The sequence below is a fragment of the Chrysemys picta genome, chromosome 24 (assembly GCF_011386835.1).
Source record: "Chrysemys picta bellii isolate R12L10 chromosome 24, ASM1138683v2, whole genome shotgun sequence".
NCBI lineage: Eukaryota > Metazoa > Chordata > Testudines > Emydidae > Chrysemys > Chrysemys picta.
In genome coordinates this window covers 3,544,862-3,560,553 of record NC_088814.1, presented here as the reverse complement: position 1 = coordinate 3,560,553, position 15,692 = coordinate 3,544,862, and the positions used below count along the sequence as shown (strand labels likewise).

At 52.3% G+C, this 15,692-nt stretch overlaps 1 protein-coding gene across 1 annotated transcript in view; it reads left to right on the top strand.

Annotated features, from left to right (window-relative positions):
* Nucleotides 1–839: 839 nt before the first annotated feature.
* ERBB2 (erb-b2 receptor tyrosine kinase 2) overlaps nt 840–15,692 on the top strand; it is a 37,590-nt gene continuing 22,737 nt past the window's right edge. The window contains exon 1 of the mRNA XM_008162725.4: nt 840–1,067. Coding sequence (XP_008160947.1) covers nt 980–1,067 — 88 coding nt within the window. The 5' untranslated portion in view covers nt 840–979. The remainder of the gene's footprint in view (nt 1,068–15,692) is intronic.

The following is a 15,692-nucleotide window of genomic DNA, read 5'->3' as shown; positions in this document are numbered from 1 at the left end:
CAGTCACTTTACTTCCAGCTCTGCATAGTCTCACTGTCTCTCTCCTTTCTCACATACCTAGATCAGCAGCAAAATGGTTAACAATGTTCACATGAAGTTATCATTAATGATCATTAGTTTTCAGAGTTAAAGGACACGGTTGAGGGCAGTTCACGCTATCGTTTCAGGCTGTCTACAGACTCAGGCACAGATCACTGTGGCTGCGCGCTCTGAGCTCAGCACCCTTATAAAGACGAGCAGGAGGCCAGAATTTCCAGGAGGGTTCTACCCCCACAATCAGGGCAGCTTTTCAAGGCAGGTGAGCCTCTACTTTGGCACAGAAAGATGCGGTCGGCTATTCAAACTGCACAGAACCCAACCACTCCTGCTGAAAGCCCTCTTGAAAACCCACCTGCTTGTTTAGGCGCCTGGAGAGTTGCACCCTTTTGGAGATTTGTCCCTAAATCCCAGAACCCCTGGGTAGCGGCTAATGCCCACCTCCCAATTCCCTTGATCTGGAGGGAGTTTCCCTGCTATGGAGTGGTTCTTAGAGCAGTTTGCAAGCCTGCCTTCTCCTAGGAGAGATTTTCCAATGTGTACACCTCAATCAACCCTTTTATTTTTTTGCTCTCGTCCTTTTTCTTGACATCTCTATTTACTCGGATCTGTCCCAGAGCAGCCCAGGCGGAGACCAAACAAAAAGAGGCCAAGAGGAAAAGTGAAATCCGAATGACCCTGCAGCAACAGGACAGCGAGAAGTGCTTTCCCAGGACTCAGGAGGCACACAATGGTCTTGGCATGCTACAAGGAGTGAGACTGCCTAGCCACTCCCAAGGGAGTTGGAATCCAGCTCGGGGGCGCGCGGCACGTCCCCGCCTCCCAGAGGAGGAAGTGCTGTGCACGAATAAAGTTGTGGATCTGGGAGTGCAAAGGAAGGGAAACCCACCCAAACTTTCTGGGAAGACCTCTCTCTGCAAGAAGCCATGGGTTGCTGTCTGCAATGAAAAAGATGATCCTTCCCAGCAGCTGGTGCTTCTGCATGGGGCTGTTTTTAGCCTCTTCCTTGCCAGGCTGTTGGAGCACAGAAGGTGGGTCAGATTTGAAAAAGAGAGAGAGAAAAGCAAGCTTGTGTGGGACGTTAGGAAAGAGAAACTTCAGATCAGGGAGAGAGATCTTAGGATGTGGGCGAAGAAAACTCCAAACAAGCACACACAGCCCCGGAAAAGAAAGGGGGGAGGGGGTGCAAACCCAAAACAAAAAACTTTGTCTGAAGTTTTGTGTAACTTGCATAAAGAAAGAGAGCTGACCTAGTTTAACAATCTTAGTGTCGTTACTCAAAGATCTACCGAGAACGCAGAAATTAATCATTCCACCCAGCAGAATGAGGTGTGAGGGGGAGTGGGGAGGGGAGTTTGTTAATTACTTTCGCGAGCATGACATTGACTGGGTCCCATGAGTCCTGGTTTAGCAAGGATTTAGCTGGAGCTTTCAGAGCAGGGCTGCCACTTCAGTGGGGAGCGTGTTTCTAGATGTTGTCGTTTTGTGTTGTTTTACACACGCAGGGAAAGGGACCTTTCCCAGGGACCATTACACCATCCAGACGTGACTAGAGAGGCAGAGAACTGCGGTTGCATCAGGAGCGTAGGGAGGGGGAGACTTGGCTGTTTTTTAAAATGGTTTCTTTCATTCCCTGTTCTCGTTGTTGCTGCTACAAGGAAAGAGTGGGTTTCAAACATAGGATCCATGGAGTTTGCTTAATAGTACAAAAGCAATCCCAGGCAGACCCTGAAGTTGCCTGCAGAGATCTGGAGTGAGTTGTATATCTAAGCACTGCGTTGTAAGGGAACAGAGTTACCCATCTGATTGTTGTGTACAGTAGTAGATGGCTGGATCAGACTTTACTCACTCTGAGATGTTGGATGAACTCTACGGGCTGAATTTTTCTCTTTATTTGCGTTTTGCTCTGTGTGCGAAATCACCTTTAAGGATGAATTTGAGTCCAGTAATAGTTTACCTGGGCAATTATTTTATAGCTCACTCACAAATTAAATAGTCTGGAAAGGAATTTATGTTAGGAATTTCAGAGGCTAGGATTCGAACCAATTTTTGTGATGGGGCTGGTTGAAGTGAATGCTTGTTTGGCGTGTTTCAAAATGTACAATGAGGAAATAAGTGAGGCCAAAAAGATTTTAGCCTTTTTGATTTATGCAGAAGGCAAGTTGTTTATTGAAAATGTTACCACCTCATCCATCTTGTCTGCTGTTTACAGTGTCGAGCTGTTTATTGTATTTGAATCCTGGGGGGTTGCAGCTTTATTGATGCAGTTACATTTTGTAGTTCATTGACTGTTGGGCAAGAGGACAGACAGGAAATTCTAGGTGCTGATTCCCAAGGGAGTTATCCAGTATGTCAGATTTAGGTAAATAATCCATAGCACCTTATGCACAAACCCAAATATTTACTAACTAGTAGTGTTTGTTTTCTGATGTCTTAGCTGAGTATGAATTGGACCTGCAAATTGGGCAGGTCTATGTTAAACCCATATCTAGGCCCTAGGGTCCCTGTAATACACTATATTTAGTGATAAGAGCTCCTGGGTAATGTGGCCCTCAGAGAACTGTATCTTATAAAGGACCTCTCATCCTGAAGTGCTTCAGAGACTTTACATATACAGGAGTAACTTCACTCACAAGATGAGATGCAGCCAGTTCTGGGGTGGAACACATCAGCTGCCTAACGGCACAGAGCAATACTATCCAACAGTTTGAGGGAGAAAGTGAAGGGGGAAACTCCTTCTATTGAATCTGCAGGAGTGAAGGGGGATATACAGTGGCAGAATGTATTTACTCAGATTGGAATTGGCAAAGACAGCCAGATTAACCCCCCCCTACTCCCAAGGGGAGAAAATCCCACAGGATCTTTAATTACTTTAGTTGATATTTCAGCCAAAAAACAGCACCAGTGTCCCCCTTACTGCCATGGTGGGACATTGGTTCAGAAAGATCATCACCTACTGACTTGGGAGCACTGCTTGGGTTTTCCTGTGGGCTTGTGTGTATCTGTCTGTCCCATATACATTCCATCTAGGCCCAACCCTGCTAAGCTGGTGAGATCCAAGCAGCAAGTGGGCACTGAATTCTGAAGCGCCTTTTCCAGTTCACATGCCAATAAGGTGCTTTGTGTTTGTCGGTATCAGAATATCTGAAAAAATGTTGAAGTTAATTGTTCTCCCTAATTTCCCAGGAAAGAGAACCTGTTCCTGGGAATGGGGACATCCTGGCAGGGCCTGAGTAACAATGTTCCAAAATAAATAGTGATGACACCCCGACATTAAAAAGAGTCACTGGGGATTGTTCACTTCTATATCCTAGTTTTGGGCTGCAGGGCTTTACAGGTGTGCATGCCCCAATCCCGCAAACACAGAAGCCCGTGCATAACTCGACACACATGTGCCTTCCCATTAACGTCAATGGGATGATTCATGTAGGTCAAGTTACACACATGCTCGAGTGTTTGCAGGACTCGCGCCTGTCAGGACTTGGTCCACTGGGTTACAGAGTCACTGTTGGTTACGGTAGAATTACCTTTGGACACTAAGAGAACCTGAGTCTGATAACATTTAGGGCACAAGGTCAGGCCCGTCTGTTTACACAACGGGTGATTTGCAAGGTTTATGTGCAGCTTTTCCCTGGGGTGAGTCTGTGTGTGTGTTGTTTGCGGATGTTTTGCGCGTGGTCCTGGAATCGGTGCATCTAAAAATCTAACTAAATTAACTATCTCCACCGTACTGGTCAGGCTATGGAATCGTCCAGGTTAGCAGTGGGCATAGCCCTGTTAAATCGCATCCTCCCCGCAGGTTCAGGATTGTTCTGTGGGTCTGTTCTCCCTGCTTATGCAGTCCTCCAGGTTTAAGCATCTGTAGAGATGGAGCATCCAGACTCTTCCTTAAGATCCGGTCCCACAGCCTAATGGATCCCTCCATTAGGAATCTTTACCCGTAGAGTCATCTCTTCAATTCACTCTCTCCAGACGCTGCTTAGATTTTTTTTTTTTAAATGGTGGCTGTTATTTTAATGTAGATAATAAATAATAGCACCGCCAGGCCCCACCTTAGATCAGGACCCCATTGTGCTTGGCGAGGCATAGCCCTAGAGTAAGACACAATCCCTGACCGAAGGGCTGATGCCAGGGATCACAGAATGTGCTCTGCTTTGTACCCCTCTGCAGACCTCTAGTGATAGGCCCATTTCACTCGAGGCGAAGTCCTGCGCCTGTGCCACTGGGTCCCGGGGTGATAGCACCCCTGTTTCTCCCCAGGGCTCCTGGAGCAGGAGGCTTCTCTCTCAGGAGCTGTGTAACCAGCTAATGTTTGCAGCCACACAGTTCAGCCTTTTCAAAACAAAGTATTACAGTATTTATTACTCAACAGGAACACAGTAGGGAGAGAATTGGGTTAAAACAACAAAGGCCAACACGCATGAACCTTACCTCCACTTCGTTCTTTCCTTGAAGGTTTGGGCAAGTTGCACTCAGCCCAGACACCCCTCCACCTGGCCTGGGAGAGCCAGACAGCTCACTCAGCATCCTCTCTGTGCATCTCTGTTAGAGATTCACCTCCTGCTCCTGCTGCCCACTCACCACCCTTCCTCTCTAGGCGGGGGGATTTTAATGGTTTAGCGTCCCTTTGATCCTAGGCTTGGGCCTGGGAAAACTAAATCTGCTAGCCGAGCTGGAGACAGGCAGATGGGCATTTCCCAATTAATAACGCCCCCATTTCCTCTGTCCCCACCATTGCTCCCTGGAAGACCCTTGGTATTCTCTCTGGAGGTACCTTCTCTCCATCATTGTTTAGTTTCCTGTCTGTTTCCCTTCCTCTGATTTAATGCCATGCGATCAGGGAAGATAATATTAAGCAGGTAAACTGAGGCACGCATAATTATTAATAGAAACAATACAGGAATCTCCCACGATCTCCACAGCGGGTCAATAGAATATAGAGGCTTTCATTGCTAAGTGGCCTGTTTGAATCCAGGCCAGTAGCAGTTACAATCTGATGGCTTTTTCAGTGGCAAATGTGTGATGAGTTTGTGACACCTCAGTCCAGTTTGCAGTGGAGACGTGTTAGCAGGGATTGAAAGCTAGACTCCCTGCTCTGCTGAAGAATTGTTCCCTCCAGGTCAGGTTTGAGAGTTGTTAGCAGAGTTTGATGCATGTTTGTGTGGGGAGCTCTCCCCACTGCTGCCCTGCTCTGTGGTTAAACAGAGGCTTTCTGTCTCCCAGGTTTTTAAACAGGTTCTGTGCACACGAGGCATTTAACAGCAGGATAAACAAGAGGCCCTTAGCCTCCCAGTGAAATGTCCAGTGCTGACTGAATGAGGAGCCTTTAATGATTGATAATTGACTAACCTTGCTGGGCGCCTGGGCGGTCTCACATTCCTATGCAACTTTAACAACCTGCACCCAACCCTCCTCCTTTGGCACCCGGCTCCCTTCAGATTCACTGCCAGGGGCGCAAAGCACAGCTGGGGAGACAGGAGACCGCCCCATCCCCCCACCTCCACCACTGCCCTCAGGCCAGCCTGGTGAAGCGGGAGGTAGCAGAGAAGGAGGGCGGGGAAAGGGACAATCTTCCTGTAATGGATGCCTGGATCTCAGCTTGGGACCTGGTCAAGGACGTTGCATCTCAGGCTGTGTAGGTGGGATGCACTCTCCCTGGAGTGCGCGTTGTACTTCTCCGTCCCCTGGTATGTGGGAGCATAGTCAGAGCATTGATTCCACCTCCTGAAACAGCAGGCTACATCCCCCCCTCCCCTCAGAGAGGACAGAGCAAGTAGGACAGGGCTCGGCATCTTCCTTTTCTAGTTTAACCGCTGGCTGGCCAGCCCTGGAGGCCAACGCTTCTTACCCTATCCCCAGAACGAGGACAGCCCAGAAACCAGCAGGGCGCCCTTTCCACGCCTTCCCTCCCTACACAGCATCCCCGCAACCTGTCTTGTGCCTGACCCCCAAGGGGAGTCTGGTCTCTCCACCTGCTTAGTCCTTGGCGGAGGCTACCACTAAAGGGATCCCCAGGTGCCGAGTGTGATGTTTCTCTGTGCTGTTCGGTTTCTTCAGTCCAGAAGCTGAGACTATCCTAAGAGAGTCAGGCACTCAGTGCCCACTGAATTTCCCTTAGGAAATGCCTCCCTCCCATAGGCTCCTTTGAACAACCCGCCCCTGGTTAACAAATGGCTGTAGAGGCAGGATGGGCCCAGCGGGTAGGCCACTAATCCGGGATTTAGGAGACTCGGGTTTAAGTCCCTGCTCTGTCACTGCACCCTGCATGACCCTCGGCAAGTCAGTTAACCTCTCCATGCCTTAGTTTCCCCATCTGCACAGTGGGGATAAGTACCTTGCCTCATGTGGCTGTGTGAGGATAAATGCAAAGATTGTGAGGTGTTCAGATGGGGTTCCTACCGTCAGATAAATAGAGTCAAAGGCACATTACAATGTACAAATCGTGTGGCTAGGCTATTGATTTTATATGGATCCGGACGGAGATAAAAGCTGCCCTGTCTTATTCTTAGGAGCACATGCAACAGCTTTGAAAAGAGAGGCCATGAAACTAAAGCCAGCCACTGCCCCACCAGCAGTCCCCCCACAAACCTCAGCTCCCTTTCCAGCATGGCACTGACCCTCTTCCAAAAGGCAGAGTAAACCGACTGGCCTTGCCTCATGCCAGGAGGGTCAACAGACCCTGCGGGGAGGGAAAGGAGAGGATTGGAGATGGGAGGGTGAGACTTGGAAGCCAAAGCTCATGGATTTTGGAAGCCCGATTCCATTTAATTGTTACTGGGCATCCAAATTCAGCTTTGGGAAACCTCCCCGGTAAAATGTACTCGTGCTCCTGGGGCCAGGTGGTGGTTGGTACAAGGCCAGCAGCTCCCACTGAACCCTTGTGAAAATCTGGCCCTGGCTGCAGGTGCTGGGCCCTTCTGGCCTTTGCCCCACCGAAAGCCCCACCTCAGCTGCCGCAGTTCATTGTTCTCTGGAATCCTACACCAATCTCTTGATTATCAGGTGGATTTAGACCTTGAGCTTTGGCTGCAGGTGATCGCTTGTTTTTGCTTTCTTGCCGTCTCTGGGAGATGGGACCCTTCCCCTCGAATGATTCCCCTTTACGTACTCTGTCCTGCTTTATGCACTGGGCACGCGCTTGGATCTGTTCTGGTCAAACGATGGTCCCCAGGACTGTTTGGTTGAATCCTCTAGGAAACAACACATACCTTCGAGAGCTCCACCTCCCTCTGCATAGCACCCGTGCTGCTCGAAGGGGAGAAATCCAAAAGGGAGTCCCACATCATGCTGCCCTCCGTGCGCTCAGTGGCGGGGTCGGGAAACTGGGGAACCCCTGTGATGGTGCAGGGCTGAGCCAGGAAGCTCACAAGGACGGATCAGCTCAGCCCTGGCATTAATGATTCTCTTTCCCTCTGGGGGATTCCTCTCTGTGCTAGCCTCGCATGAAATACAAATCTGCCCTGGCCCAGCTTGTTCGGACGGTGACCTTTAAACTCCTGCCACAGCAGGGATCCCCCACACTTGGTCCTCTCCTGAGCCTCTCTGAGTCCCAGCAGCAGCTGTTAAATGCCTGCTGGGCCCTGGGAAATGCAGCCAGTGGGGAGGGGCAGGGGCTACTCTGAGTAGTGGGGTGGGTAAGGAATGGATGGGGACAGGAAATGGGGGGGCCCAGCTAATGGGGCTGGAGATACCTGTATCGATGGATATGTGTTTGGTGCAGTGGTTCCACAGAGCGGCAGCCACCCTGGGGAGGGCTAGAGGGACTGAACCGAAGGGGTCAGACACCCTTCGGCTCACCAGAGTGCAGTCGCTGCTCCCGTCGGAGTCAGGTACTGCCCCAGAGCGCTGGCAGGGCAAGGTGACATTAGCAGCTGCACTCTGGCAGGCCGGAGGGGATGGCAGTGACGCCGCAGAGGTTGGCAGGAGGAAGGGGCAGAGGACACCGAGGAAGCTGAGACCAGGTTTAGCATGAGAGAAAGCTGCAGACAATGACATCCAGTTTAGGAGCCCGGGAGCTGGACAGCAGGTTGGAGCCCCCCAAGGGGATCAAGGAGACGGCTCCAAACTCAGCCCCCGGCTCAGCCCCTTTGTGCCAGGCCCGAACTCCTCGCCTTTTGACATTTAGCACAAACCTTTGCTGCCCATTTCCCGGGACAAGGGACCGCTCAGGAGAAGGCTGCGCAGACAGGTCCTGTGACCCAGAGCAGGCGGGAGGCGGCTGGCTTTACGCACGAGGCATGCCGTTGCTGGGCAGCTGCTTGGCCCCAGGCGAGCTGTCAGTCAGGCCGCATGGGGAGCCATCTGTTTGCTGTCCCAGCCCACAGGCCGAAGGCTGGGGAGGGTTGGTAATTTACTACTGCGGAGGTGGGGTAGGAACAAGGAGAGTTAGGAACCTCTCCCTGAAGTAACAGTGTGTCTGTGACAAAGAGAGAGGAGGCAAAACGGATCAGGTGTTTCCAACCTGGATTTAAAGTCCCCAAGCCTGCAGGCTTCCCAGCCCAGCCCAGGACAAATCCCTTATCCCTGCTGCTCAGTCACGTAGCCGACGCTGCCCGAGCTTTTCAGGAATCTGACAAATGGAATCCCGGCTCCCGTGATCTGTGGCGAGCAGCCAGTGAGCTTCTGCTGTAGGGTCACCGGGCCAAATGCCAGCACTGCTCTCCGGGGTGCATGACAAGGCAGTTTGCTTTTACTGTGAGGGACTTGGGGGGCACAGAGTGAACCTCAAAGGCTCAACAGCTGCTGCCCCTTTCCTTCCTGCCCACCCCCACCTCAGTAGCTGACAGAGAAATGTTTGCTCTCCCTCCTATTTTTTCCCATAATTCTGCATCCTTGAGAACAGCAGAATTAAACAAATCTACAAGGCTACTGAATGGGAGGTGAGAGCAAGGGGGGCTGGGGAGTGAGTCCGGACTCCTGGGTTCTGTTCCCAGGTCTGGGAGAGGGAAGTGTTTCCTACTGATTAGAGTGGGGCATCAGAACTCCTGGGTTCTATTTCTGGCTCTCCCCATGACCTCTTGTGTGACTTTGGGTCAGTCACGTCATCATTCTGTGCCTCAGTTTCCCTACCTGCCAAATGGTATAACTTCCTTATTCAGGACTTGACGACCCCCTGCTGCGCATACCTTAATTTAAGCTTAAATTCGTTAAAATGGGGATAATCAGCCTGGCGTCTGGGAGTGTGGACAAAGTTTGTTCATGTGCACGGGGCTTTGATCTGTACACATGAAAGGCAAAGGGACATGAATATAAAATTCCCCAGTGATCAGTCCTGGGGCTCGATACTCCAGCTAGTGGAAAGACTGGGGGGAGGGCAGGGGATACCAACCAAGCTGATTGAAGGGAAAGGACCAGGCTTGGGCGAACTAGTCTCTGTCCCTTAGTTTTCACTCCCTGCTCTTCCCATCCGATCCCCTGGATTTGCCAGCCTAGATGCTCTCCTGGGGAATCAGGCATGCGTCCATTTTACCTATGCAAAGTCACCACTTGCCTACACAGTCCAGACTGGGTGGGGTTAGGGGCGGGGTACTGTTTACAGACCCACTGGTGCAACAATAGATGTCGGGGGGAGGGATGCTGGGCTAGCTGCAAACCACCCCCCAGGAGACCAAGGGGGACAGATCCTGAGTGAAGACCCTCTGGATAACAGAGGTAGCACAGGGGCAGTGTGGTCCAGGGGTTATTGATTCCCAGCCATCTTGCTTCGGAGGCACAGTAGCCCCGTCTCTCGTGGCTGGGAATGGCCCAGGCTGTTTGCTGGCTGTTAATTTGAATCTGCCCTCTGCCCAAGCGCCAGATAAGAGCTCCAGAGTCAGGCCTCCCATTCAGCTGGGCCACATAGGCCTGAGGCCTACCACCGCCGGTTGCTAGGAGACTGGCTACCGACATCCAGAGAATGCCTGGCTGCCGGGAGTTGACTTTATTATAGGCCCTCGCGGGCCATTGTCCCCTGTAGAGACCCCGCTGCGGACTGAATGCTGGGAATGAGATGTCCTTAGCACGCCTGCCTCTTTGGGGGGGCGGATGGGAGAAGCCGAGGAGGAATGACGCGGTAGTGCCACCCCCCCGCCATTGTGGGGGCCAATGGCGAGGGTTGTCAGTTTTGGTTGGATGTATTCCTGGAGATTTCATCACGACTTAATCTTTAATTCCTGGAGACTCCAGGTCAACCCTCCCAAGGATATCCAGCAACTCAGCTGCTTCCCCAAGGGGAGACGCATGCCGCCAAAGGAGTTTTTCCTCTGTACTATCCTGATGGGCCACCCACCCAGCTGAGCCTAAGGGAAGACCCTGTTCCTCCAGTGCTTTCGTGTAGCCCATTGGTCAGTGCGTAGTACAGCCCCTCCCCGTGCCTGATCCACAGAGGATCTGTCTTGCTCAAACTTAGCTCTGGAGGTTCCCCAGGTCAATCGGCGGGGTGTTGGCCAAGATGGCGGCTGTCATAGAAGTGGGACCATATCCTGGATTTGAGCTGGAAGTATGGCGGGGGGTCAGGCTCAGAGGGGGACCAGTAACACACATGCACCTGTGGGTTACACCAGCATCTCTATGGGAATTGGGTCTCTCAGACCCCATCCCTTCAGGAATGCTCCTCTCATAGATATTGACCCATCAAACCCTAGTCTGGACAAGGAGGAAGATCTCCATGCTGCTTCCTCCCTTGAGATCACCATCCTCTTGTTACTCAGCCCCTCCCCTCTCTAAGATCTGATCCTTTCTCCAGTTCCTTGGGCAGAGTTCCCCCAAGTCCCCGAAGGGACTTGTCTGTCTGTCTGCAGCCCAGCAATGCAGGGCAGTTGCCTCTTGCTCTAGGGATGGTGCCCATCTTGGCCAACACACTGGGATTGAACTGGTGGCCTCCACTAGTGCATTGTGCTGCCCCGTGGACCAGATGTGTCTAGGAAAACATCCCACATTCCAGGACTTCAAACGGGACTTGGCTCTGAGTTTCTGGTGCCTGATTGTCTGTGTGTTTGTTGTATGCAGGCCCTGGCTCATCTTTCAGAAGTAAAATGCTCAATATTGCTTATCCTGTTGCAGCTATTTTACCCCAGTTTGGTTTTGATCACTTATAAATGTTGGGGCCCAAAATGGACATGGTGAAGAATCTTGGCTTGCCCTCCAGGTGGCACGCACTGCCCTGGGCAAGCAGAGTCAGGGCGATGGCCTGTCAAGCCCCCAGGCCTTCCCTGGCGGCCTGCGCCACCCTGGGCGAGCCGACAGCAGGCAGCTCGCAGCGTATGGTGACAGCTGCAGCAGTTGCAGGAGGCAGGGCTGGGGGAAGGCTGCGTCAGGGCAGGCGAGGCGGAGGTGTGTCGGGGCGGGGAAGCTTGGCTCCACAACATTGCGTCAGTCCTTTGCCTTTTTAAACACGCCCAACCTGAAAAAGCTGTTCCGTCAAAAACTGCAACAGCCCGGGGGTGACCTGCCGCCGCCGTCAATCGGGAGACAGGGTGAGGCAGAGCCTTGGTCGTACTGCTCTGCGAGGAGTCTGTGGTAGCGACTGGGGCCTCAGGTGGGAGCACTTGTGTCCCTGAGCCACCAGGTCCTGTGTTTCTGTCCCAATCCAGGGATTAGCATTGTCTAGAAATCGCCCTGCTCTAGCTCAACCCCAAGGTATGGGCTGGAGGCAGGAATTGCCAGGGCCAGTTTTCTGCAGGGGGTCAGGATGGGCCCTTCTGGTTTTAAACTCTGTGAATCTGCCCAAACCAAAGGGGCACCAAGGCCTCTGGTATCCTACGACCACAGCTCAGCAGAAGGAATGAAGAGCCCCAGCCTAGAGACTTATCTCCAGGTTGACCGTTCCCTCACGGGCGGCCCAGATGCAACAGACACCCTCCTGGCTGACACAATGGGGACTGAACTGGAAACCGCCCACCCTAAAAACAGGAATTGCTACAGCTAAAGCTAAAGATTCATAGCTGTCTAGGGGGAGGTTGTAACAACACATCTCATATCACTCATATCACTCCCTCAGGCATGAGTTGCTTGGGCAGAAACTGGGGTACAAGGGTCTCCCCTGTTCCCAGAGCGTCCCAGCAGGGAAAGCCACAGGTGGGGTTTCAGGGAGGGATAAAGACACACCCCTGTTTCTCTCCCTAAATGATCGACTGAATAGCTTAAAATATTGGCCTCCATGCGCAGCACGCCTTAAACCTGGGCCCAGAGCTGACCCCTTCCTAGGCTGCAGCCCTGTCTGGTGAGGGGAATGTTTTGTCTTAGGATAAATGCTAACAAGGGGGTAACTAGTAATTGCAGTGGTGTGTGAACGCTAGACAGCCTATTGGCCTTCATATCTTCCCCCCATCAACCCCAAGAACCAGACTGACTTGCTGCTACCGACGTTGCTCAGCACAGCGGGTGCAGAGACAGAGATGCTGGGGCGAGCACATTAATGGCCTAAGGGCTGTTTGCTGACCCCAGTGCAATGAGTTTGTTGGGTCTCTGCTGAGTTCCTATCGGGCAAACATCCACCTCACACAAAACCCACCACTTGGGATTAATTGACCTATGGCCTCTGTTACTGGAGCTCCTCACAGTCTTTTAATGTATTTGTCCTCACACCCCCGTGAGGCAAGGCCGTGCTATTATTCCCATTTTATAGATGGGGAAATGGAGGCAAGGAGAGGGTAAGTGACTTGCCCATGGTGACATAGGGAATCGAGGCCTGATCTCCTGAGGCCCAGACTAGAATCCTAACCACAGCATCAAGTTTCCCCTCATTTCATACAGTGGTGATAGAGATTGTCCCAACGCCCTTCGTCTTCCAGCTCCCCTCCTCCAGTGATCAGCGCAACCTCAGCTGGGGATGTCGGGCAACCGGGTGGGTGTGTATTAAAAGCTGATGTGTATGCTCAGTGACCCGAACCAGAACTCACAACCCTTTGGGGTCTGATCCTTATGGTTTGGGCCCATCTCTGCCATTGCCATTCCTCGGAGAAGCAACTGTTACTAGTTTTGTTTGTCTGGGGTGGGCTCTGACCAGCAGCTCTCTTCACAATTGGGTCTTTTTTTTCACCCCACTTGGACTCTAGGAGAAAATCCCACATCCCTCTAGCTCCCCCAGCCCCCTCACTGCACACTTAGCGCCAGCCACTGACACAGGGATTTGAGAGCCACCTGTGACATCAGAGTGAGCCACGGGAGTGAGTGTTTCTATGCTCTGAGGGACTGTGGGTGTCCCTCTCTGGATGTGATTAGAAATGGAGCCCTCGCGTGCCCCTCCGGTCCGGTGGCATCTTCCGGAACTGCCTGGGTTTTTTAAACCAGCGTCTGCTGGCTGGGCTTGGGTTACAAAACCCATGTCTCTGATTTCATGAGCTGCAGTTGGACAGAACTTGGGTTTAACTGCTTCAGTGCCTGGCGTGTGTGTGTGTGTGTGGGGCGGGAGTTAAGAGGGATTTGTGCAAAAATAATGTACCTCTGATACTGCACCGGGCACAGCCATATCCCGGGCACGACTGCCCCTCCAGCGCTGTGTGCTGCAATGCCCCATCCGCCAATGGCCCTCCATGCACAGCTTCCCCTCCAGTGCTGCAGCATGCCTGCCTGGGGGAAAACCTGCTCCTCCATAGCTTCCCCTTGCACCCCATCAAAGTGCAGCCGTTGTAATGGAGCACTGGCTATTTAGCAGAACTCTGGCAGCAAGGGGGTTAAAGTTACGTCGGCCGCTGCCTGTCTGCATTCACCCAGGTATCTGCACTTGTGTTGGAAAGAGAGGGGCCATAGGAACCATTCTACTGCCAACCTCCTCCCTCACGGACCAGGTTTGGAAGCCCTTCAGAAGTTCTGATAAATGCTTCAAAGTTTGGATACTTCTCCAAACACTCCAGGCTTGTGTCTGCAAAATCCAGGTGGAGACTAGGTAGGACAGATTCTGCACCAGTTTTGGTTCCTATCAGGCGACACTCTCCTGCCTCCCAGTATTTCAATGGCACGAGCTTGGAGACAGCCTGGAAGCAGGTGGAGAGCGAACACAACGGCCTCCCAAAGCGTTTCAACTTCCGTGGGAAGTTGGGGGTTCAGTTTGAGTCAGTGCGCCCGGTGGTTTCAATCCACATACGAGCCCCACTCTTGATTATCCAACTCCAACCAACCATCAGCATGGCTGTAATGATTGTTTATCAGGAGGCTTGCAGAGTCAATTTCCCGCCAAGGAGGCTTATCTGATCAAATGCCAGAGCGCCAGTGGCAGCGATCCCAGCTGGTGGGAGCCAGCCGCCTTTTCTCCCTGCCGGATGGCTGATCATGGCATTGCTTTCCCTGGGTGTCTGTCTGCAGGGAGGGACCGTGGGAGGGGAATACAGTACATGCAGCGCACGATGCTCTTCCTTTCTGCTGGCCAATCAGAAAAATGAGGTCTTGGATCACCTGCCCTAAGATGTGTTGTATAAGTGGTATTTCATTTGCTGGGTGCGCATTGGGGATCCAATAGGGGCAATGCTATAGGGGGATGTTGGGTGAGGCAACCAAAGCCAGCGTGAGAGTTCTCTTCCCACTGGCGTGTGGTCAGGTTTGTAGATGCAGCACCCTTGACTGGCGTTCGTTCTGCCCATGCCAACGCATCTTATGCTTGTAGGTGTAACCCATGCCCACGCGGTGTGATGCTCTGTCTCCCTCTAGTGGTGTCTGGGCAGGCAGACGCTCAAGCTAAGATCCGGCGGTCCCTTATCTGATCCCCGCAGCCGACAAACCACCAACGGGGATTGTGTTACATAGAACTGCAGCTCCCTGAACAAGTGTGAACAATAGGCCAGGACCCTTGCGCCAGAGGCTTGGAATTGGAGTCTGTATCCAGATCCCAGTTTTTCCCATGTTTGAGTTTTGGTAATAGAGAGAGGGGCTAGTTATTTAGTTAGGATCTGAAACCCCGCCCCAAAAGCGGGGTACCTTGTATTGGCAGGGTGTGGGGGCGCTGTTTAGTTCTATCTTTAGACTGTGAGCTCTCTGGGGAAGGGACTTTCTCTTGCTCTGTCTGTGCAGCACCTCGCACGATGGGGCCCTCATCTCGGCTGAGGCGTTACCCCAATACATGTACCAGTCTCACTGTTGAACCCCAAGCTGGTTTTGATGGTCTTGTTCTGACTCTGACTGAACCTCCTGCAGTAAGGGAAACTCACGGGGCTGATAAGTGTGTTCCGGGGCAAACAAGAGGTTTGCACAAACACTTGTGAGTCCAGACTCCTCGTTTGACTGGGATCGCACGGTGCACCGATCGCAGAGTCGTGAGTAGAGCCAGGAAATCCTGTACAAAGGCTCCTGCCACTCACCGGACTCTGCTGTCCACCCATCTGAGTCCCACCGGTCATGCAAGCCCAGTAGAGCCAGAATCACGTGTTGGTTTTCCAACGACCTCCAGCCGCCTGGAGCAACTGCCCCACAGCAGCGCTGTGCTTTTATCCCGGTTTGGAGTGTAGATCTGAACAGGGAACAAAGTCGAGGTGCAGGGTTCCTACCCTGGGCTCTTCTGGAGCCTGTTTCACCCCAAAAGACCTAGCTCCAAACCCGCTAACCTTGGAGGTATAGTGCCATAGGAGTAACACTCTCCAGTCCCTTCAGACATTCCGCTCAGCGCAACACCCGCGAGGACTGGATAGTCGGGCCTGTTCGGAATAGCTTGCTTGTTTGTCACCCTGTCTCTTTCCTTTCTCCCCCCT